The 24,603-nt window shown below is 43.9% G+C and overlaps 1 protein-coding gene across 1 annotated transcript; it reads left to right on the top strand.

The window, feature by feature from the left end:
- Window positions 1-1,157: 1,157 nt before the first annotated feature.
- On the top strand, window positions 1,158-24,074 carry LOC148532598 (uncharacterized). Its single transcript, XM_088467523.1, has 7 exons — window positions 1,158-1,187; window positions 5,946-5,949; window positions 16,786-17,106; window positions 18,097-18,126; window positions 22,669-22,977; window positions 23,814-23,849; window positions 24,070-24,074. Exons 1-7 carry the CDS (start codon window positions 1,158-1,160, stop codon window positions 24,072-24,074), a joined length of 735 nt encoding a protein of 244 aa, XP_088323649.1.
- The last annotated feature ends 529 nt before the right edge of the window (window positions 24,075-24,603 follow it).

The following is a 24,603-nucleotide window of genomic DNA, read 5'->3' as shown; positions in this document are numbered from 1 at the left end:
TTATACAACTTTCACATGCCAGTCTCCCGGTGTCACTCACTGTTATTCCCATCACCATCCCAGCAAGGAGTTTCTGGACTTTATCCTACCCCAGGTGGCCTAGCTGCCTATTGGCGTGACTGAGAGGCCGACATCACACAACACTCCTCTGTGTTTAAGACGAGCAGTTGCTGGCATTGGGTTGCTGTTGCTATTACTGGCCCCTCCTGCCTCAGCAGCCCACCTAAGTAATTCTGGACATTTGTTTTCACATTGTACAGCAGCATATTGCCCCTATCAGAGACTTTTCGCACTAAAAATAATTCCCGCGGAATCCTGATTCTCATGTTCTGATTAGTCTCCCTACCAAATGTGGTGACATTCTACAGACGGTGCTGAGAAGAGCAAGTTTAATTATGGTCACCATTATATATATTCTATTCAGATGCAGTCACACTGTACATACACTTGAAAGGCTCCCTATAGCCAGCTTGTTGCCATCCTCTCTAAATCTTTCTAGAAATAAAAAAAGACAGAAAAGGGAAGTGACACATTTCACAGAATCTAGGAGACAGCTGTGCCAGTTGCCATATTGCACACTGCATTATGTTTCTGACTCCCTCACTGGAAAACAGGAAATGATGAATATGTGATCACCGCAAATACAGACCTTTATCACAAAATAGCTTTTACACTTTGAAAAGCAAATATAGCTCAGTGAGTAAAAAGTAATTTGTAAAAAAAAAAAAGACGCTGTTAGTGGGACAGACAAAATCCTTTAAGTGGAGGGATCCCTACGGCTTTGATAAAGCGGATATGCCAGTAGTCCATGATGCTATAAAGCTGAATCACAGGGGGTGCAGTATACTACAGGAGCCCACATCTCAAATGTGCAATAAACTGGTTGCGTAGGAACGTTATGGCTATTTGTATAATTAATGACCGCAGTATTTGCATTTTTTTTTTAATCTATTGCTGGATTATTATTTAAAACCTGTTTTAATCATGTATTTTTATGTAATAGACTAATTTGGGAGCAGAGAGGTCTTGACAGGGATCTGCAAGTCTTCATTAAACAGCTTTCTGCCTGTTTCAGAGATGTACGCTATTCCAATATGTATGCAGTTGAGCCATAAACACTAGCCCCAATAAACTAAGTGGCCCCTGCAGTTTAGTATATGAACAAGCTGCTCAGCGTTATGAAAAAGGTGAGTGATATTACCTGAAGACAGTCAGGGCAGTATTTGCCCAACCAGCTTATCCGAACAGGTTAATTTTAACAATGAGGTTTTAGTGGTAGAGACTGTGAAGAGTGCACCCAGTATATATGGGGTAAACATAGATCGAGCCCCCAGTACATGTTTCAGACACAAAGTTATGAGTACACCAAATCCACATAGGAAAACCCCCCACAATGGATAGTCACGAATGGGACAGAGTTCAGAGACAGGGGTTTAATAACATAGTGAAATGAGGAAATGGTCAGGGCAGGCAACTAACGAGCAACATAATAAACTAGCAAAGGTTCAGGGCTGGCAGCAAGAGAGAGTGATCAATAAACAATCATGGTCAGGAAAACAGCAGAGAGAGTAGCCTAAAACAATCTGAGGTCAGTTGAATAACAGGCTGTATACAAAAAAATAAAGTTTGGTCAATGGGAAGCATGGCTGGAGCAATAACAGGCTTATCTGAATGAACACACTATGAAATCCACAGATCAGTAAATAGAGCTCTTGTTTCCAATCTTCAGTTAGAATCCAATTACCACAATACAAGACAGCTCCATTAGGGGATGCGCACACAATGATTAAGACTAAGTGGCATATACAGTGCATCCGGAAAGTATTCACAGCACAACACTTTTTCCACATTTTGTTATGTTACATCCTTATTCCAAATTGGAATAAATTCATTTTTCTCCTCAAAATTCTACACACTACACCCCATAATGACAACGTGTAAAAAAAAGTTTTTCGGCAAATTTAATAAAAAAAAACCTAAGAAATCACAAGTACATAAGTATTCACAACCTTTGCTCAATACTTTTTTGATGCCCTTTGGCAGCAAGTACAGCCTCAAGTCACTCTGAATATGATGCCACAACCTTGGCACACCTATCTTTGGGCAGTTTCGCCCATTCCTCTTTGCAGCACCTCTCAAGCTCTATCAGGTTGGATGGGAAGCGTTGGTGCACAGCCATTATCAGATCTCTCCAGAGATGTTTAATCGGATTCAAGTCTGGGCTCTGGCTGGGCCACTCAAGGACATTCACAGAGTTCTCCTGAAGCCACTCCTTTGATATCTTGGCTATGTGCTTAGGGTCGTTGTCCTGCTGAAAGATGAACCATCGCCCCAGTCTGAGATCGAGCGCTCTGGAGTAGGTTTTCATCCAGGATGTCTCTGTAGATTGCTGCATTCATCTTTTCCTCTATCCTGACTAGTCTCCCAGTTCCTGCCGCTGAAAAACATCTCCACAGCATGATGCTGCCACCACCATGCTTCACTGTAGGGATGGTATTGGTCTGGTGATGAGCAGTGCCTGGTTTCCTCCAAACATAACGCCTGGCATTCACGCCAAAGAGTTCAATCTTTGTCTCATCAGACCAGAGAATTTTGTTTCTCATGGTCTGAGGGTCCTTCAGGTGCATTTTGGCAAACTCCAGACGGGCTGCCATGTGCTTTTTACTAAGGAGTGGCTTCTGTCTGGCCACTCTACCGTACAGGCCTGATTGGTGGATTGCTGCAGAGATGGTTGTCCTTCTGGAAGGTTCTTCTCTCTCCACAGAGGAATGCTGTAGCACTGACAGAGTGACCATCGGGTTCTTCGTCACCTCCCTGACTAGGGCCCTTCTCCCCCGATCGCTCAGTTTAGACGCCGGCCAACTCTAGGAAGAGTCCTGGTGGTTCTGAACTTCTTCCATTTAAGGATGAGAAGGCCACTGTGCTCATTGGGACCTTCGAAGCAGCAGACATTTTTCTGTACCCTTCCCCAGCTTTGTGCCTCGAGACAATCCTGTCTCGGAGGTCTACAGACAATTCCTTGGACTTCATGCTTGGTTTGTGCTCTGACATGCACTGTCAAGTGTGGGACCTTATATAGGCAGGTGTATGCCTTCAAAATCATGTCCAATCAACTGAATTTACCACAGGTGGACTCCAATTAAGCTGTAGGAATATCTCAAGGATGATCAGTGGAAACAGGATGCACCTGAGCTCAATTTTGAGCTTCATGGCAAAGGCTGTGAATACTTCTGTACATGTGATTTCTTCAGTTTTTTTTTTTTACTAAATTTAGAAAAATCGCAAAAAAAACTTCTTACACGTTGTCATTATGGGGTATTGTGTGTAGAATTTTGAGGAGAGAAATTAATTTATTCCATTTTGGAATAAGGCTGTAACATATCAAAATGTGGAAAAGGTGACGCGCTGTGAATACTTTCCGGATGCACTGTATATTACAATCCTAATTTTTAATGCGGATGTGATTATTTTTAGCGTAAATTCACAACGTGAAAATGAATATTTTCGCACATTTAGCATTTTACTTTGGCTAGGAGATGGGCAAGAGCCTGCCCATAAAGCTATCGCACTGATTCTGGTTTCCCGCAGCCAATGCGCATGCGTAGCCATCGGCTGGCACACAATTCACCTAGGTGCCAAAGGAGAGGGTTCCAGAGGATCCCTCTCCAGATTAATTTGTAAAAAATGTAGACTAATATAGGGGTTAACGCCATCTCCAGATGGCATTATATAGGGGCCAAGCCATATTTGAGATACATGCCTTGAAAAAGACCTATCGTAGTCGAAACGCGTCGACATGGGGAACTGCTGGACATTTCACCTTTATGACCGGATGAGAATGTGTCATAGTTTCCTTCCTGATATCCCGGGTGGTTTCCATCATAGAGGAGGATATAACTATGATATCCTCTTTGACATGACCAACTGGTAGGGGGCATTTAGATTGAATTGTCAAAAATATGAAATTGTTTTAATTAATAAATGTTATTTAAAGAGGAGTGATTTGCACTATATAGAGTTTTCCGCATTCTATCTTATCTGCATTCCACGACACCATCATTGTGGCGTTCATACTGAGGAAGTATTAAAGGTCTGGAGTGGAGAGCGGATCGGTTGATGTACTTGTACTGTCTTAATTCCAGAAAGTATGCATCTATAGGGGGATTTCTACTCCCTTCAAATGAATTAAGGACAAAGGGACCCTCACCATTTGTGTGACGTAGATATCACGTGGTGTGGAGGTGCATTTCCCGTTCAGGTGAATTACTACACTATGGGTCTGATTCTGAGATAGACGCAATGCCGTTCATTACGCAGTTGAGCAATTATCAATGATCTGCGTGTGTATCATGTTTAATTACAGTGGTTGCCCGCAGGGAGTGTTTATTTGACACCTGATAGGCAGGGACTGTTTGTAGGAGGCAAAGAGGGGAGGGGGACTTGGCAAATCAAACAAAGGCAGATGTGTTGCGGCATCTCATTTACCACGGCCATTCTGCCATTCTGCACGACCATGGGTTTAATCAGAAGGCCAATTATCGACTGATCTGCGGCCGATGTGCGCAGTTGCTTGGATTTGTGAAGCCACCAGTAGGCATCTCAATACCAATCCCAGTGGCTGCGATATTGGCCTATTTTGGCACAGCCCTTGCGTCCAAATTTGCAGCTTTGGCGGTGACAGTACCGTCCTTCCCTGGATCAAGCCCTATATTAGCCTCTTTTTTTTTTTTTGTTTGCTTTTATGCTCGGTAATGTAATATTAGTATGCAATAGCAATATAGCGTACAGCTCGCTTCTTGGTGGTGGGGGCCACTAGTCTACAGCCTATTCAGCCTACATCTAAATCTGGCCCTGATCCAGTACAGTGGATTTTGGGGTAAATGTGATTTGTATCAATGTTAATGGTCCACAAACTTAATAACCTCCTATTTTTTAAAATTATTTGTGTACAGTTCAGTGTTGATTTCGTTTTATCTACATAAAATCTAGAGTTGAGCAACATTTTCTCGGCTATTTTGAAATCTTCCACATTCGGAGACATCCTTTCATCCTTCTTTCCACTGAAATTTTGTCTTAATAGCTGCTATTCCCACCCACACGACACAACAACATTAACTGATTGCTGCCATGTCTGCGCTATTTATATTTCACAACATTAACCAAATGCAGATTTATAGATACAGCATGGAATGGCATTCTGCGCAATGGTGATATAAGAGTACAACTTAATGATTGGAATTTAGAACCTCTGAAATGGTTTACGGATGGTAGATAGACAGTACATAAATAGACAGTCAATAGGTTGACACCAGATGGTTGACAGGGACAAAGCGTTGACAGTTAAATGGTCAACACGGACATAGGTCGACATGATCAAAAGGTCAATATGCAAATCAACACATGTTTTTTTCTTGGGTTTTAGGACTAGCCCCTAGCCGAGGTTTAGGCAATAGGTAGAGGGTTAGGCTACGAAAGGGGAGGCTTAGCATTAGGCTATGAGAGGGGAGGGTTAGGCATCAGGGGAAGGGTTATGATCAGGCACCAGGGTAAAGGTTAGGATTAGGGTTAAAATAATAATTTAAAAAAAGGTGACATTTGGCCATGTCGGCAATTTAACTATCAACCTTTTTGTCTCTGTCCACCTATTTACGGTTTACCTTCTAGTGTCTATCTATTGACTGTCTATCTAGATAGTGTCTATCAATCCACACCCCTCTGTACTTTTCCTTTAACTGTGGGTGTAAAGTCTGGCTATTTATATACGTAGGATGTTGTATGTAAGTTTTTGGCTTGCTGAGTTTGGTAGTTTGTACTATTTGCACTGTGTGTACTAGAGTAAGTGTGTGATCCTTTGGCTACTGTACTCCTGGAAGTGAGAAATGTCCCAAGAAAGTAAATCTATTTTCTCCTGGTTCTTCTGGTGCTTTCTGTTTCTTTATTCTCAGAAATGTAAGTTTTCATTTATTTTCCTTTTTATGTTATCGGCATTGTGTCTTTTAAAAGGGATATTAATTTACTGGTCAGTAACAGCCCTGTCATGGCTAAGGAAATTGTTCAACTGTTTTATCTCACTGATATTAACCTTTGGTGAACCAGGTGGAAAAAATCAATATGGCGAACCATGTGGGGAATCTCATACCCCATTCTATACTTTAAAATAAGTATATTAATTTAGTATAACAGTAATTCCGACTAACCTCGATTTTGTAATTTAAGGTATAAAAAGAAAATAAACTCCTTTTAAACTTTTAAAACTAGTAAACAAAAATAAAACTATTTTTTGCGGACTTTACACGTCTTCTAGTAACAACTTTTTTGAAAATGTTAATTGGAACACGTTTGAATCACAATCGTTCGTAAAAATTAAACTTATGAACAATTAGAAATAATTAAAATAAACTTAGTCAACTCTTCAAACCAAAAAATGACCACTAAAGGCCCCCCATACACCTACTGACTGGTCCAGCGATCGGATCGGAAACACCGATCCGCCCTGTAGTTACCAATCAACCCCTTTGGGCGCTGACTGGTAACTACATGTGAATTCAATCAGTCTTTGCGTATTTTGTCTGGTTCCGCAGCTGTTCCACAAAAATAATTGAGTTTTCAACCACAATAAACAATGTGTCAACTCAGGCTTAACAAGATCACATTGCCGAGATCAAGGCAGATGCTGAACCAGGCTGGGGTATGAGATGACCACACGCACTCTACGCAGGTATACTCTCAGCACTAAACTGGCAACATCGCAGCTACATGAAACGGCAACTTGCACACAGTATTTTTTAAAAAGTTAAAGGAGTTTTTAAATCTTGCTGGGGTATGTCTCTCCCCACCTAGTTTCCCTGAAAGTTAACAGGTATAGAAATCATTTGTTTAGCTACAGGTGTCATTTCACTTGTGTTTGTTAGATAATAATTACAATGAAACAAATAGTATTAAATGGTCATTAACTTTCAAGAATGTGTCCTATTTTTCAAAATAGAATACAATATATTCAGCGCACTATCCCTGTGAAAAATGACTGTATGACAGACGTGAAATAGTGTCAATAATGAGATTTATTGTTGATGACACTAATAAAAAAACATGCATGTGCGTAAAAATGATGTGAAGCTCTGTTATCCTCCTCCTGGGGTGGGTGGGATAAATGGAGCCTGTGGAGTTACTTGCTGTCCATAGGGTGGGTGTGGGGTATGGGTGGAAAATAAGTAGCTGTCTATTGTAGACAACGCGGCGTCCCGCTGTTGTCTAAGCTGGTTCAGTCACTGTGGGGCTAGACCTATTGGTGCCCGGGTGGTCTTCAGTACAGGTAGACCACTGGGGCTGTGGGGTTTGGTGTCTGGACTAGTAGGTCTGAGCTGTGTCCGGACCCAGGTGTCCTCTAGTGAAAGGGGAGATCACGGGGTCTCAGCGATAGCTTGACGCTGCTGTCTAAAGGGAGGGGAGAGCCGGTCTGCGACCTCTGATGGTCTCAACCTGGCTAACCCCTCCACTACAGATGCCTCACCTCGCACGCCGCCTGTAGTGGCTGGATCACTCCTGAACCTGTCCTCTCGTCTGCGCTTCTTGCTTGGCGTTCCTGGGCTGTGTGGCTGTTGGATCCTGCTCCGCCTGCGTCGTGCTGCTACTTCCGCATCAGGTGATGCGCGCTGTGTCACGTGACTGGGTCCGTCTCGTGCAGGCTAGGTGAATGGTGTCGCTGCAGCGTGTGGACTCTGTGTAGGAACAGCAAGTCTGGGTTTGGAAATAGATCAAGGTGATCTGGTACATCTGGGTGTATGCTCCAACGCGTTTCTACCCCTTAGGGTCTTCCTCTGGGAGATAAGTATGTGTAATGAATATTTCAGCAATGTTAAATGGGGTGGTGAATCCCCGCCTCTGTTTGTGATTGAATATCCACTTATTAGATTATTGGTTGTCGTAGCTGTCAATCTCTGTGTTATGTTCTGGGTTGTTTGTGGACCCGGGGTGGTAGCAGGAGCGATCACAGAAGCAGATTTGAAAATAAAACTAGGATTTTTAATAAGTGCTTGAGTAGACATAAAATGTGGCAGTAAATAAAAGTCCAGGAATATATAAATGTGCACAAGAGTTCTGTGGTGGGAGTAAAAGGGTTAATGTTCAAGTAGAAACAATTAGAGCTGTCCAGGTGTGCAGGTAGTGAAACTGAAAATAATCAAACCAGGTTTGCAGGTAGTGAACTGAAGCACAGGATGTCAGCAGGCTCACGCACTCAGGTATGGGCAAGGGTGATGGATGAAGCGGGGTAGTCCAGTGGGAGCTAGGAGCTGACTGGCAGACAGCGAATTCACAGGAACAGGAAAGCACAGAGAACTCCCTCTCAGCTAGGCTGAGATACACGTTGCACTGGCAAAGAAGGAAGGCACTGACCCTTCCTAAATACCCCATGCCGTGCTGTTACTGGCCGGAGGGAACATGTGACTCACCAGGATTGGCCAGCCGCATCACATGGCCAGAAGGCAAGATGGCAGCGCCCATGCCAAACGGAATGGAGACGCCGCCAGGCCTTACCAGCGCAGAGTGACAACAGGCCCGCACAACAACGCGCGCAGCCAAATCCCCCGCCAGACACCAGCTCAGCCACCAGACAGCCCGCGCCACAATGACCTCACAGGTAACACTCGCCTAGCGCCATGCTGAAATACCCTAGCCGTGACACTCTGGTTGTAAAAGGGCTGTCAGTTCCTCCTCTGAGCTGATTAATGAATATTTATGATATAGGTAATTGAAGTATCAATAAGATAAAGGTTATAACATAGTGGTGAGAATAATGTGACAAGATGAATGGCTAATAAATCAGTATGATCCTATTCTCTCTCTCTCTCTCTCTCTCTCTATATCTATATATATATAAATTGCCAGATGCAGAGGATCATATGATGGAGTATATATATAGCTGGGATCCCATATAAGTCAGGAACAAGAATTTTATAAATGAATACACCTAAGTAATAAGTGACAGGGGAATGTGAAATCAAAATAATGGTTTCTATTACTTGCAGATGGATACGGGTGTAAATTTATTTTTCAAAATGTACATAGATCTTTAAACATGTATGTTTTCATGTATTTCAAATACTGCGTACTATATTCATAGACCATATTAGATGGTAGAAAAACATTTATTATTTTATGTTGAGCTCTGTATTACCGATTTATGGTGTTTATAGTGAAGTTTATTCAAAATTTTATGTTTTTATTGTCCAGACTCATTTCTATTAGTGTGCAAAAAAAAAAAAATACAGTGTTACGTCAGCTAATTAGTGGATTTCAAACAAATTTATCGCCTTTGGCTTTGTGTTGACTTATCGCCTAATTCTTTTTTTTTTTTTTTCTCTCAACAAAAATTCCTATAAAATTTAAAGATTTTTCTTACATGAAATTCCTATGACCGTTTCTGAGGTCGTGTGGAGCAAAACTACACGGCGTGGCTCTCTATGTGGTGTCTGTCCGGTATACACAATCTTATTGGCTGGATGAGTTTATGACTCTGACTGCCTATGACGTACTTACTAAGATAATTAGAAGGCGGTGCCAGCAAAGTCAGTGTTTGCAGTCTGGAGGAAACTGCTGATATTCAACTTCCCCATTGTTTTAGATTTTGGTGACCAACAAAGCCAAATTGCAGGTTGTACAGAGTGTAAAAGGCAGGTCAGCGCCTAAACTACTAATTCTGTTAAAGTACTGTTCTGTTTATTCATGTGTGCCTTAAATAACTCATGAGACTGAGGGGACTTCAACACTGTTTTTAATATATATATATACTTTGTATACTTGAATGTCATTAAATTGCATATTGTGCACCTACAGGTGATCTATTCAACTGATACAACTGGAAAGTGCAAAATATGTCCCTTTAAAAAGTGTATAGGGGGAGATGTATCAAGCCTTGGAGAGAGAGCAAGTAGAGAAGTTGCCCATAGCAACCAATCTGCTTCTAGCACAGTGTATGAAATGACAGAAGCCAATTGGTTGCTTTGGTCAACTTCTCTTTATCTCTCTCCAAGGCTGGATACATCTCCCCCCACAATGATGCAGACTCACTTACATGAATGGGCTTTGCGGCATGGGTCTCTCGCTGCGCTCACTCCCATTGCGGTGTGAGCTGACTTGAGCCCAGAACCCATTACCGTAATTGCTATTTTCTTCTTCAGGGTCCACAGGGTTGACCTTGGGGTATAGGTTGGGAACCAAATCCGGGCACCACGCAGTTAAAGCTTTCAGCTCCTTGGATGCACTGGGTCCACCACCAGGGACTTAACGATCGGCAGCCGGCATCCCGGGGGTTAATAGCCGGCCAGGGGAGACAGCCTTCCCTGTTACAGTGGCTCCTCCCCTCAGCTCAGCGAGCCTTTCAAGCCTATAGTCTGGCGTCCCTGAGCTGCTTCCTCCGTGGGCCACGCTTCCTCTGAGGTCTCCGGGCGGCCATTTTACTACTGTGGTGCAGTGCAGATCTCCTTGGATGACAGTTGGCCCAGTTCCCCTGCGTACCTTGCCATTTGGGTGAGTGTACACGGCGCTATAGCCTCCCCAGACACTGAATCTGGGCAGTTGATTGTAGTGCCATTTGCAGTATATTATATGTAATGTTTATGTATATATATTTCTGCATTGTATGTGACTAGCGCTGACTGTTTGTGCTTTAGTCTCTCACCAGGGAACGGGTTTCTCCATCGGATCACTGTTCAGACGATGATGCTCTCTCCGGAGGTGCGTCTGTCTCTATCTGGGTGGTGATGGCCATCTTGTCTACGGTAATCCTTACAACGGACGCCAGTCTCTGGGGTGCAGTTACCGGTCCGCACTCCTTTCTGTCACAAATGGTGTCTGTGAGTTACCTGTCTCAGCTGATGAGTGGGATTCAACGGAGACCGACATGACTGGAACCACAGATGACGTAGATAGCTCTATTGCAAGATTTATGTAGCAGTGAGAACTGCCTTTGATGATGAATGACAGGAACTTGGAGGAACCGGACTGGGACCGGCAGGAAGACTTGTTGAGTTGAACTGGTGAACTTGGAACTTGACTCTGGACTGGAATAACGTGGATTGAACTGATGAACTTGGAACTTGACTCTGGACTGGAATAACGTGACAATGGCTGAAGGGAAATCAGGTACTGCTGAGACGAGGGCTAAACAGGGTAATCCGGAAATGGTGTGACAAAGGCTGGAACTCAGGAGCAGGCTGGATAGGGTAATTGGGAATAACAGGTTCAGGAAGGAATGGGTAGGTTTGGGATTTTAGGTTCAGGGAGGGAGTGGGTAGGTAGAAGGAGCAGAAGTTGATCCACAGCAGGAAGCACGATGCAAGGTAACACGATGCAGGTTTGCAGGGTGCCAGGGACCAACCAGGAGTAGGGCTAGCAGCAGAGCACAGGACTAAGGTCAGAAGCACAGGAACTCAGTTATAGCTGAAGCTGAAAACAGAGGAGTTGCACTGGCCTGGGAACTAGCAGGATTACTGGATTGCCAGGTATTGCTGTAGCAGGTTTTCTGGAATGCCAGGTATTGCTGTAGCAGGTTTTCTGGATTGCCAGGTATTGCTGTAGCAGGTTTTCTGGATTGCCAGGTATTGCTGTAGCAGGTTTTCTGGATTGCCAGGTATTGCTGTAGCAGGTTTTCTGGATTGCCAGGTATTGCTGTAGCAGGTTTTCTGGATTGCCAGGTATTGCTGTAGCAAGTTTTCTGGATTGCCAGGTATTGCTGTATTAGGTTTTCTGGATTGCACCAGGTGTTGCTGTCAGCAGGAGTCAGGGATACACTAGAACACAGAACAGCACGAATCATACACCATGGAAGTAACGAGATGTTCAGGCCCAGAATGCTATCAAGGGAGGATATATATATATATCCTGGGTCTGGCAGCAATTGGAGGATACAGACAGGTGGTCTGGCAGTAGCATTCTGAGTGGTGGAAGGCACAACATGCGGAGGGAGTATTCATCTCTGCAGCACTGAGTCAGAACTACACCTGTGATTCCAATCAGGGCTAGCAGTGTTCACAGACAGGAAAGGACCCAGGTGAAATTATCACTGTGGAAGGAATACATATAGAAGTGCTGCAGCAGCATGATCAGAACAGGTCCTCCAGGCAAATTACACACACAGATCCATGGAGACAGCTGGCAGTGGTAAGTCAACAGGCAAAAGGTGAAAACTAGACATGGTCGTGACACTTTTGGGGCAGTTGGATGCCTGTCGATTCCACCCTGCCAATCAACTTATTGGAACATCAAGCTGTCTTGGGCCCTCGCTCTGGCCTAACACATACTTCACGGTAAACCTGTAAAGGTTCAGTCTGACAATGTCACAACAGTGGCTTACATCTAGTAGACACTCGTAGTTGGGCAGCAATGACAGGAATGTCACACATTCTGACATAGACAAAGGGTCTCCTCCCGGCCATCTCTGCAGTGTTCATTCGGAGAGTTCTCCATTGGGAAGCGGACTTCCTCAGCCGTCACGACGTGCATCCCGGGAACTGGTCTCTTCTCCAAGAGAGGTTTCAACTCCTAGTGAGCAGAGGGGGCCTCCCAGAGGTGGTCCTCATGGCCTCCTGACTATCACACACTACTGGTGTTGGAGTCCAGTACTAGAGGTGTTGAAGCAACCTTCGGTGGCGCGTTGTCAGTGAAGTGGACCTTCCAATTTGTGTCCCTGTTTCCTCCGGTCTCCTTTCTTCCTTGAGTTCTTCAGAAGTTCAATCGAGACGGAGGTACTGTCCTGCTGGTGGCTCCATATTGACCCAAACGTCACTGGTACTTTGATTTTCAGAGTCTCTCCATCGACACTCCGTTCCTGCTGCCTCAATATTCAGACCTGTTGTCTCAGGGTCCTTGCCTCTCCCTGGACCCATTTGTCTTTGACTGTGTCCCTACTGTTGTCCTTAGGCTTCCCTGGCTCTGTCATCATTCGGATGTTTAGAGCACGTAGGTCAGCTTTTGCTGGGATCTACCACAGAATGTGGCATACATAACTCTTATGGTATCGTACCTGTAGCTACGATACTCTCATGTTTAGGATTTCCAGAAGTTCTGGCATTCCTTCCAGCTGGCTTGGGTCTAGCCCTTCACCTGGCCTCCCTGAAAGTGCAGGTCTCTGCACTGTCAGTATGTTTCGGATGTGGAATTGCTCCACTCTGTTTTCCAGACCCTCCTTCAGAGTGTTTTCTGGATTCTACCTTCCTTTATCCCCCCTAGGGTCTCCTTGGGATTTGGCAGTGGTTCTTCGGGGACTCCATTTAAACCACTAGTTTTGATAGCCCGTACGTGGTTTATTACTTAGACTCTCTTTTTTACGGCGTTTGCATCTGCCAGGAGAGTGTCGGAATTGGGAGCATTCTCCTGTGGCTCCCTCTTCTGGATATTTCACAAAAGACAGGGTTGTGAGTCGCACTTGCCCTATGTTTCTTCCTAAAGTGGTTTTTCAGTTCCATATTATTCAGGAACTTCTTGTACTGACATTTCAGTCTCCATTCCTTTCGGCTGGGTTGGCCTCATTGACTGTGGTCCGGCCTCTCAGGATTTACGTGGTCCTTTCAAGTTCCTTCAGGAAATCAGACTCCTTATTTGTGATCTAAGGATTTCACAGGAAAGGATGGCCGGCCAATAAACAGACATTGGCTAGATGGCTTTGTATGACTATCTCAGGGTCCTACACATAGGAAGGCTTTTTTCTGTTTCTGTTGATGCTTATTCTACTCTGGCTGTGGGCTCGTGGCCGGCTCACTGTGGAACCTCGGCTGTTCTGCCTTGCAAGGTGGCCACGTGGTCTTCTGTCCAGACCTTTTTGAAGGTTCTATGCATTGGATTCCTTTGCCTCTCGGGATGCTTCCTTTGGGCGACGGGTTCTCCTCATCACAGGAGTGTCCCCCACCCTTATAAGGACTGCTTTGGGACATCCCCAAGGTCAACCCTGTGGACCCCCTATGGACCCTGAAGAAGAAAATGAGAGATATGGTAAGAACTTACCCTTGTTATCGCTTTCTTCGAAGTCCATAGGGTTCACTGGGCAACCCGCCCTGACGCACCTGGCTTCATATGGGCTGTTACTGGTCACCAGTTTCCCGTCTCCTTTTCTGTGAGTATGGTTCTTGAGTGTTCCAGTCTTCTCTCTTTCTTTCATCCTCCGGCATTTGGCTACTTACAAACTGAGGTGCCTCTGGTTTGGGGGCGGGGATATAGGGAGAGTGGACCCAGTGCATCATGGGAGCTGAAAGCTTTAACTGCGTGGTGCCCGGATTTGGTTCCCAATCTATACCCCAAAGTCAACCCTGTGGACCCTATGGACTTCGAAGAAAGAGAGATAATAAGGGTAAGTTCTTACCATGGTGGACACAATTTTGTACACCCACCTGTCACATAGTAAATGCCCACAGCATAGCAATAAACTGTTCTGTACATGCCATTACTATAGGGTACAATGACACACCACTCCCAAATCTAACTCTCTCTGCACGTGTTGCATCAGCCCCACCTGCACTTTATCTGGAGGAGCAGGTTCCCAAGAACTGACACTGGTTCCTACAAGACAGAGGGCCTGATTCATTACAGATCGCAACTGCGATTACAGTCTTGCAGTGAAAATATGCTGTCTGCGATCGCTATGCTGTCGCAGCACAACACAAGGATGCCCACTTCCCCTTACTCACCTCCGTAATACTTTGCAAGTCTGCGAAGCCATCGGTAACATCGGAGCCTCACGCACACTTGCACAAGGTCAGACCTTACTCAGAAATGGCTAAACTTCCTGTACGTTGTGAGAGCTCAGGCTGCTTATGCCATCTCAGTGGCTAATTATGCACACCCCTGTAATGGCATTCAAACACACTGGCAAGCCTGCTTTCCGCCGACCACCCCAAACAGTCACTTCCTGTCAATCGGTCTGCGTGATCTCTTCGATCGCAGTGGTGCCTTCGCACACTGCGATGCATGTACAGAACGCAACAATCGGCCGTCTGCGTGCGTAATCTCTGTTGCAATTGGTAATGAATCAGACAGAGTCCACTTCCAGTCTCTGTTATCCTGTCCAGGTCTTTTTCCTTCTAACCTTGCTCAAAGCTAAAACATTTTTTGGTTTACGATAGTAATTACCTGTAAGGCTCATTTGTTCTCATCTTTCTGAACTTAAAAAGAAAAGCGATTTTGTTATTCCATAATATATTTGGTAATATGTGGTCATGTATTTCCTGTATTCCTTTTGGCCCATATTAATATTTATTTAAACTTTTCCCTGGACCAAGAACGATTTCATAAATTGTATTTGGTCCCTCCAAATGATAACCCTAATAATAAATATTGTAAAAAAAATATTTAGAAAATGTCAATGTCACCATTAGTTGTTCCTGAATTCCACTGGAACAGTGTGTGCTGCTTTCACGTTGGTTCAAATATTAAAGTTATCCACAGATTTAGAACTGCCAACGTACATTTTTTTTTAGAACATGCCTGAACCACTTTTGCTGAGCTCTATGAACACGTCCCTAAGGTGATGTTTTTCTTATTGGAAGGTAGAAGGGGAAACTTGTTAATACTTCAGTTATTAGTACATAAGCAACATTCTTCCTTCTGATGAAGCTGAGAACCACACCAAGAAACGCGTCAAGGTTCTTGTGAACACCGTTTTTATTGCTAGTAGCTAGCTTGGATATATTCTGACTCCTGTATTACCGCTCTGGTGGCCTTGATCTAAAGATGGGCACGCACAGTCTGCAGAATGTACTGTGCCTTTTGCAGACACTCCATCTCACAACCCTGGACCCTGAAATGATTATGACCTTTACTCATCGACTATATTAGCTGCATTTCTGTCTCCTATTTCACCTAATGGAAGACTATCTAGCTGATTAACATCATTTACATTGATTAAAAACAAAACGTGTTTTACTGCTTTCATCCTTATAGCAGTGGAACTATTGGGGTATGATACACTGAATTTTTCCAAAAGCTTATTGCCACAGTTACTCATTTTATTTTATATTTAATTATTTGACTGTATCACAGTGGTTCCCCACTCGTAAGTTCCATTCATATACAGTGCTAGCATTTTATATTTTACCTTGTTTTGTAATAAAAGTTATATTTTAACTTCATTTCATTATAATGAGTGTGCACCCATTATAGAGTTTCTTTTCCTCTTTGGCTAATTATTCTATACACTTTACACTGGGGAGCACCACCATTTGTTTCCAGGAAAGGGACATAGATCATTAATTTAGCTTTACACATGGGAAGAATTTATTCCCTCTACATTACATTATCTTAATATATAATTTTATACATAGTGTGTTGTATTCCTTATGTCTCCTGTGCTGCCCTCCTTTTTTTCCCTTTGATATGGCTTACGGTGGTTGCCTACAGAAGTTTTTATTATATTACTATGCAGATTTAGTGTTTAATGTGATGTAAATAAATTAGGGATGTGCAGGCTCGGATAGGTTCGAGTTTGCACGTTGAGTTCGGATTTTTCCCTCCAAAAAAACGGAACTCAGAAAGAGGCAAAACGTCATCTTGCATGGATGAACATCATCATTCCTGGACTTTTGTCCAGGAATGATGATGTTCGTCCATGCAAGATGACGTTTTGCCTCTTTCTGAGTTCCGTTTTTTTGGAGGGAAAAATCCGAACTCAACGTGCAAACTCGAACCTATCCGAGCCTGCACATCCCTAAAATAAATGTTTGTTTATTATGCTTTTTAACAAATGTTACAAGGACAGGTGGAAAGTTGTTTTTGTCAAATTGCTTAATTTCTTCCTAGATGTTTTGTCTTCTAAATGTGGATGTAAAACAACTCTTACTGCTAAAGAAGGGGAAAACGTTATCCTACAACTGTTCCAGACGCCAGTCACTTCTGTTGTTTGGAATTTTGAGAAACGTCTTCTAGCGACCACATCACCAGGCCAACGTCTGGAGCTGGAGAATTATAATGCTAGGTATGCTGGGAGACTATGTGCCTTGTCTGATGGATCTTTAGGAATTACAAAGCTGACCTCAAAAGACAGACTGATATATCGTGCTGAACTATTTAACAAGGATGGAGGCTACATATGTGCCCAGCTCTATGATCTCAGAATTGATGGTAAATTTGTAAAATTGAAACATTTTACAGTATTATGTAATATTTTTTTTTCTTTATTAAAACTATTTAAAAAAATCATAGTACCTTATATGCAGAGGAATAATATAAAAAGAAACGTGGTAAATAATGTAGATTTCTCCCTCAAAGGCAACACGTGGTTCAATCAGTAACAAATGCGTTGGTGAAAGATCAAAGGTTCTATGCCACCTAACTTAACAATCAAATTTTGATCTGCCATATCAACAAGATAAATACGTTGTCCTTAGAGGAAAATAACCTTAGCCCATAATTTATATTACATTAAGTACTCCGTTTTCAAGGCCACATGGGTGCTCATGTCCACCTGTCAACTTTTTGGGGCTTGAAGTTAAAGGTTCCACCATAGTCAATAGGGCCTGACCATTCTGCCATTGGGAATCAACAATACACGCCTTGGGCTTTTTCTTCAAGACGTTCTTTTGGTTTTAGTATTGACCAAAGTTCTGTTGTCACATTAAAACCTCTCATTAAGGTGCATATTCATTTGGTTGCGAGACTATCAAAAATCCCGCACCTATGAGGTTTTTTCTGTAGGTGCGGGATTTTTGATATTCAGTTAGGTGCAGGGTTTTTTATTTTCCCCGTGTCGGGAGGTTTTTTACACGCACTTCCAGAGCAAGTATGTTTTTATCCTAAAATCGTTAATTTTAGGAAAAATCTGTGGGACTTGCTCTGGAACGCCAGTGGCACACCCTTTTAGGGCTAATTAAGCAATTGGAATTTTCCAATTATCTTAATTAGTCTTTAATTACCCACCTTCAGCGCTGTCTTCTGCATCCAGAGTCGGGAGACGGCTCTTCTGCAGCAGGGTGAGTATGTCAGTATGTGTGTGACCCCCATGTATGTGTGCCCCCCCCAAGTGACAGTGTGGCCCCCTGGAATGGGCGCTGGGAGAACTACATCTCCCAGCAGCCTTTGCCCCTCCCACCAACCCCATGCGCCTCCCAGCAGCCCCTGGGACGCCCAGCAGCCCCCTCTCCAGTAAGAATATAGAGGGGAGGCCACCGGGAACCGCAGAAACCACAGGGCAGGTGTTTTTTTTTTTTTTAAAAATCAGTTCTGATTATTTTTTAAATTGGGTACCGCGGGTATCGGGAGCGTGCATACCCGCGGTATTCCAAAATTGGGCACAAGGTTTTTTCCTCGCTAAACCTAAGTAATTGCGACTTCTGCTTCCTTTACCTAAATTGCTGCTTCTTGGAGCTTTTCTAGGTCTATAATATGCCGAGAGAGTACAGGGATTGTAGGCCTGGTTCAGAGATGTAGGCTATGCACACTGCAGCTGCTGTGTCCAAATATGCTAATGCTGCAGGCGACGTCTGAGGACAAAAGCTGCCCCCTGCCGGCATCGAAGATCTAAGTGCTGCGTCCGAATACGTAGCATCGTGACCATCAGATTGGAACTTTTTCGGGAACGCTGCCCATAAACTATGGACCGGCTGTGGCTTAGTGAGCACGGCGTGCGACGATGCTGGACCCTTTCTGCACATGCGCAGTCCACCCACCATTGGACTTGTATCCAAACCATCAGGTTTACATACAAGTCTGTATCCGGCCCTGTGTGCCCCTATATCGTGTGTTATTTTTGTACTTTTTAATGTTTTAATTACATTTATTATAACTAGTGCACAAATACTTTGTGGAAATTGTTTCACAACCTCCAAGGCCTTGCTACCTTGTGAGGCCTATTCCAGACAAGCTTAGGTCGTGCACATGTGCACGGAAGTGGCCACCACTCTTCTTTTGTTATGGGGTCAGGGGATCCCTACTTTGACCCCTGTGCGCGCACATATAAACAGGTGACATGAAAATGATTGCAGCATCCAATCACGTCAGCCTTTGAGGATGTGCAGGAGTAATTTATCACATCCACAATGTCCGGAATGCAGCGTAATGTACAATGTCCGGAATGCAGCGTAATGTACAATGTCCGGAATGCAGTGAAATGTACAATGTCCGGAATGCAGTGAAATGTACAATGTCCGGAATGCAGCGTAATGTACAATGTCCGGAATGCAGTGAAATGTACAATGTCCGGAATGCAGCGTAATGTACAATGTCCGGAATGCAGTGAAATGTACAATGTCCGGAATGCAGCGTAATGTACAATGTCCGGAATGCAGCGTGAAGTCTCTATGTCTTAGCTTTTATTAGGATATCTTGTCCCATTGATTGTTGTAAAACTAAGTGCAGATTCAGGGACATTACCAATATGGTTAGGGATTGTTTCCTGGGCATGGCTGTGGATCAGTTCCCTTTCTCAAGGATGCAGGTCTTTGGTCCTTTTAGATCCAAGAAGACTTGGCACAAGTTACACACACAACCCAACATTCAGCAATTCAATGGATAATGTACCTAGCTGCTACCACATTCCCCACCATCTACCCATGCTAGTTTATGCGTTGACCCCTAAAAATTAACAAATGCACAAAAAAAGGTCTGCGCATAAAAGAAGAATCATGTTGTAAATTGCATTTTTTGTATAAATTCCCATTTTATGGATTCACATTTCCTTTTTCTTTTCATATTTTCAGGGCCTACGAGTCAGAGGCTGATACAGATAGGTAAGCTGGTCATTCCTGGTCATTCATTTATCTATTTGTACACTGCATCTCTATCTTGAGGGGCAAAGAGAGAGACCTGGAGGGAGGGCAAAGGGAGAGACCTGCATGGATGGAGGGGGCAAAGGGAGAGACCTGCATTGAGGGAGGGAGCAAAGGGAGAGATCTGCTTGGAGGGAGGGAAAAAGGGAGAGACCTGCATGGAGGGAGGGGAAAAAGGGAGATACCTGCATGGAGGGAGGGGGCAAAGGGAGAGACCTGCATGGAGGGAGGGGGCAAAGAGAGACCTGCATGGAGGGAGGGGGCAAAGGGAGAGACCTGCATGGAGGGAGGGGGAAAAGGGAGAGACCTGCATGAAGGGAGGGGGCAAAGGGTGAGACCTGCATGGAGGGAGGGGGGCAAAGGGAGAGACCTGCATGGAGGGAGGGGGCAAAGGGAGAGCCATGGAGGGAGAGGGCAAAGGGAGAGCCATGGAGGGGAAACGGGAGCGACGTGGAGGAGGGAAAGGGAGAGACAAGGAAGAGGGTAAAGGGATTGACAAGGAGGGTGGCAAAGGGACAAGGAAGAGGGTAAAGGGACTGACAAGGAGGGCAAAGGGAGAAACATTGAGGTGGCAAAGAATGAGACATGGGGCAATGTGGGTAGGGCAATGGGAGTGATATGGTAGGACAAAGGGAGAGACATGGAGGGAGCAAAAGGAGATATGGAGGCAAAGGTAGAGACATGCTGGGGGCAAACGGAGAGACGAAGAGAGCAAAGAAGGAGGGCAAAGGGAGTGACTAGGAGGCAATGGGAGAGACATGGAGGGAGGGCAAAGGGAGAGAAATGGAGGGGAAAGGGGAGCGACACTAGGGGGCAACGGGAGCGACTTTGGGGGGTGCAATGGGAGAGACATTGAAGGGGCAAAGGGAGAGACATGGACCAAGGGAGAGACATGGAGGGAGCAAAATGACAGATATGGAGGAGGCAATGGAAAAGACAGTAAGGGGCAATGGGAGAGACATGGGGGGGAAGACATGGAGGAGGCAAAGGGAGAGATATGGAGGAGGCAAAGGGAGAGACATGAAGGGGCAATGGAAAGACATGAAGGCGCAGTGAGAGACATGGAGGAGGGGCACAGAAAGAGACATGCAGGGAGGGCAAAGAAAGAGACATGAGGGGGACAAAGAGAGAGACTAGGAAGGGGGTCAAAGGGAGAGACTAGGAAGGGGGTCAAAGATAGAGACGAGGAGGGGGTCAAAGGGAGATACGAGAAGGGGGGCAAAGGGAGAGACATGGAGGGAGGGACAAAGGGAGAGACATGGAGGGAGGGCAAAGGGAGACTAGGGCAAAGAGACATGGAGGGGAGCAATTGGAGTGACATGGACCAAGGGAGAGTACATGGGGGGCAATGGGAGAGACATTGAGGGGAAAATGGGAGCGACACTAGGGGAGGCAATGGGCGCCACACTGGTGGAGCAATGGGAGCGACATTGGGGGGATGATGGGACAGACAAGAACCAAGGTAGAGACATGGAGGGAGGGGCAAAGGGAGAGACATGGAGGGAGGGCAAAGAGAGACATGGAGGGGAGCAAATGGAGAGACATGGACCAAGGGAGAGACATTGAGGAGGCAATGGGAGCGATATGGAGGGGAAACTGGATTGACACTAGGGGAGGCAATGGGAGCCACATTGGGGGAGCAACGGGGGTGACATTGGGGGGACAATGGGAGAGACATGAACCAAGGGAAAGGAGGGAGCAAAAGGAGAGATATGGAGGAGGCAAAGGGAGACACATGAAGGGGCAATGGGAGAGACATGGAGGGTGGGCATAGAAAGAGACATGTAGGGGCTAAGGGAGAGAAACGAGGGCAAAAGAGACGAGGAGGGCAATGGGAGAGACATGCAGGAGAGGCAAAGGGATAGACAATGAGGGGGCAAAGAATGAGACATGGTGGTGCAATGGGAGTGACATGGTGGGGAAATGGGAGAGAGACATTGAGGGGTAAAGGGAGAGATATGGAGGCAAAGGGAGAGACATGGAGGGGCAATGGGAGAGACATGGGCAAAGGGGGAGACATGGAAGGGCAAAGGGAGTGACGAGGAGGTAATGGGAGAGGCATGAAGGGAAGCAAAGGGAGAGACATGGATGGGGCAAAGAACAAGACATGGAGGGAGCAAAAGGAGACATGGAGGGGCTAAGGGAGAGACGAGGAGAGCAAAGAAGGGGGGCAAAGGGAGAGACATTGAGGGGAGCAAAATTATAGATATGGTGGAGGCAAAGGGAGAGATACGGAGTTGGGCAAAGAGGCATGGAGGGGAAAAGAGTGACCAGAAGGAGAGCGATGCTGGAAGGGCAAAGGGAGCTACATGGCGAGGCAAAGGAAGTGACATTGAGGGGCAAAGGGAGAGGCATGGAGGGAGCAAAAGGAGAGATATGAAGGGGCAATGGGAGACATGGAGGGTGGGCAAAGAGAGAGACATGCAGGAGCAAAAGGAGAGACAAGGAGGGCAAAGGGAGTGACCAGTAGGAGAGCAAAGGGAGTGGCAAGGAGGAGGGCATAGGGAGTGACGAGGAGGCAATGGGAGAGACATTGAGGGGAGCAAATAGAGATGAGGTAAAGGGAGAGACATGGACCATGGGAGGGACATTGGTAGAGCAATGGGAGAGACATGAAGGGACAATGGGAGAAATATGAGGGGGGAAAAGGGAAAGACATGGAGGGGGAACGAAGGGAGAGAGAGATTTTCCCTGCTGACACACTACAAGAAGGTAACACCAGGGCCTGTGATAATTCCAATACCACATCAATTTATTGGGGGTATCACAACAAATTATACTGTATATATTTCTATCTTCTAAGCTATGTCTTAAAATACATACGTAAATGTTTAGTTGATAAAACCTGCAAATATAACAGTTATTACAATATGAAATAACTAAACTGTTCTCTGTTTAATTATTATATTAGAACCTTCAGAATCCTGCAACTCTACGGTTCTCTTGTTCGGTACACTTGGAGGAAGAGTTATTCTGCAACTTCCTGCTTCTCATAGTGTTGCTTTCATTACCTGGGATATTAGTAATGTGGATCACATAGCAATTACTAAACCAGCCCAACATTTGGAAGTGAAGAAGCACCATTATCGTGGAAGACTGTCGGCCATGTCTGATAGTTCTTTACAAATTTGGAATTTGACCAAGAAAGACCAGAGAGTCTACAGAGCAGAATTATTCATCAAAAGCTGGACTCCCTTATGTACACAGCTTTATGATCTCAGAGTGAAAAGTATGGAAAAATAGAGTATTCTAATTAAAAGGGATATTTAAATGAGTTCAAGGGGTTGAAAGGGCATCTGAAAAGGGGCACTAGCCTTCTTCCCTAAGTAAAAGAAAAATGTCTCTTCCACTATCTTTGAGGTGCTTGACCTCAAGATTTACCCCCAATAATTAAAATGAGGATGCACATCAGACCTTCCAGTTGCATTTCTGCTTGAATTGTGTAAAAGTATAACGGCTCTCCTAGTGAAATATCAGCAGCTTCCAAAAATGGATCTTATATTTGATAAGAAAATGAGAACTTTAGTATAAAGATAAATGTTATGCATTTTGTGTAAGCCATGTAAGATGTTTTATGAACAAATGTAAGTGTTGCAATATAAATACCCCCTACAACAGGGTGTTCATTGTTGAATAGGGTGATCAAAAAATATGTATGGATAGATCAACTGAGGTGTCTGTATGGGCTGGGAACATATCCATAAACCACAAATAATGTTTAGAGCTCTTGAGAATTAATTAGATGTGTGGGAAGTCTTTGCTGATGTAAAAGGCAGCCTTATGCAATATGTAATTCCTATTGGCTATATTTTATTAATATGAATTCAAGTCGACAATAATGGTTCTTAGTTAAATTCCTATTTAATGCAATACTATAACATGTAAGTTACAATGCTTTTTTTCATGTAAATAATTGATCATGAAACTTATATTGCAAATCATTCTATTCTATTTTATTTTGTATTTATATATTACAATTTTTTTTATTATCAATAAAAATATTTTATGTTATATAATCTTGATTTGTTATTTTTATCTATTTTTTTCCATTTCTGTTCTCACTAGGGAGAAGAATCCCCACCGCATCAAATCCACCATCAGGTAACTTAGCTAATTATATTTGAACCATTGTTGTCTTGAATAGATTACTGTGTTCATTGTGGTTATTTATTTATTAAATTGTGAACGTTGCAAACCCCACTAATTATTTGTAAAGTACACGTTACTGCAATCTGGTAAATGCTGTAAGTATAAAATATTTGCTGATAATTAGTGGTTTTTATATTGTGCAACTGTATTTAATATTATTTGCCCTCTACAGTTTAAAATATAATGAGATTATTATAACGAATACTGCTTCTTTATAGCGTATTTCATATTGAATGACAATAGTTAAATAATATTTGTGTTCTGTTCCCTTCAAATTGCACAAATAATAAAATTGTGATGTATATGCATCCTATGTGAACATAAATACTGTGAATCATCTATGTATAGATGATGCTCGACGGAGCAATTAAATTGTTGCTCCGTTTGGGCGTGCACAGCCGTCTGGCCCTGACATTACTACTCTCAGCCAAAATATACTTTGTATGGTATTCATAAAGGCTTTGAATGCAAATGGCAAACTCAATAAAAAAAAACTCGGAAGAGAAGTTCCCTGTTTTAGTGTAATTGTTAGAAGCTAAAAAAAAAAAATAGCCAATTAGGCTCTATGTAGATTGGACATTTTTTATTTTTCTTTAACAGTCGGTGTAAAGACAGGACATGTAAATATGTAGGATGATGCATGTAAGTGGTTAGCTTTTGATCTATATGTGGTGTGTACTAGAGGAAGTGTGCAATCCTCAACTAT

This window comes from Taudactylus pleione, unplaced genomic scaffold (assembly GCF_031769625.1).
Source record: "Taudactylus pleione unplaced genomic scaffold, aTauple2 ptg000073l, whole genome shotgun sequence".
In the NCBI taxonomy this organism is placed as follows: Eukaryota; Metazoa; Chordata; class Amphibia; order Anura; family Myobatrachidae; genus Taudactylus; species Taudactylus pleione.
Note: the sequence above shows the minus strand (reverse complement) of the source record. Positions and strands in the feature narration are given on the sequence as shown.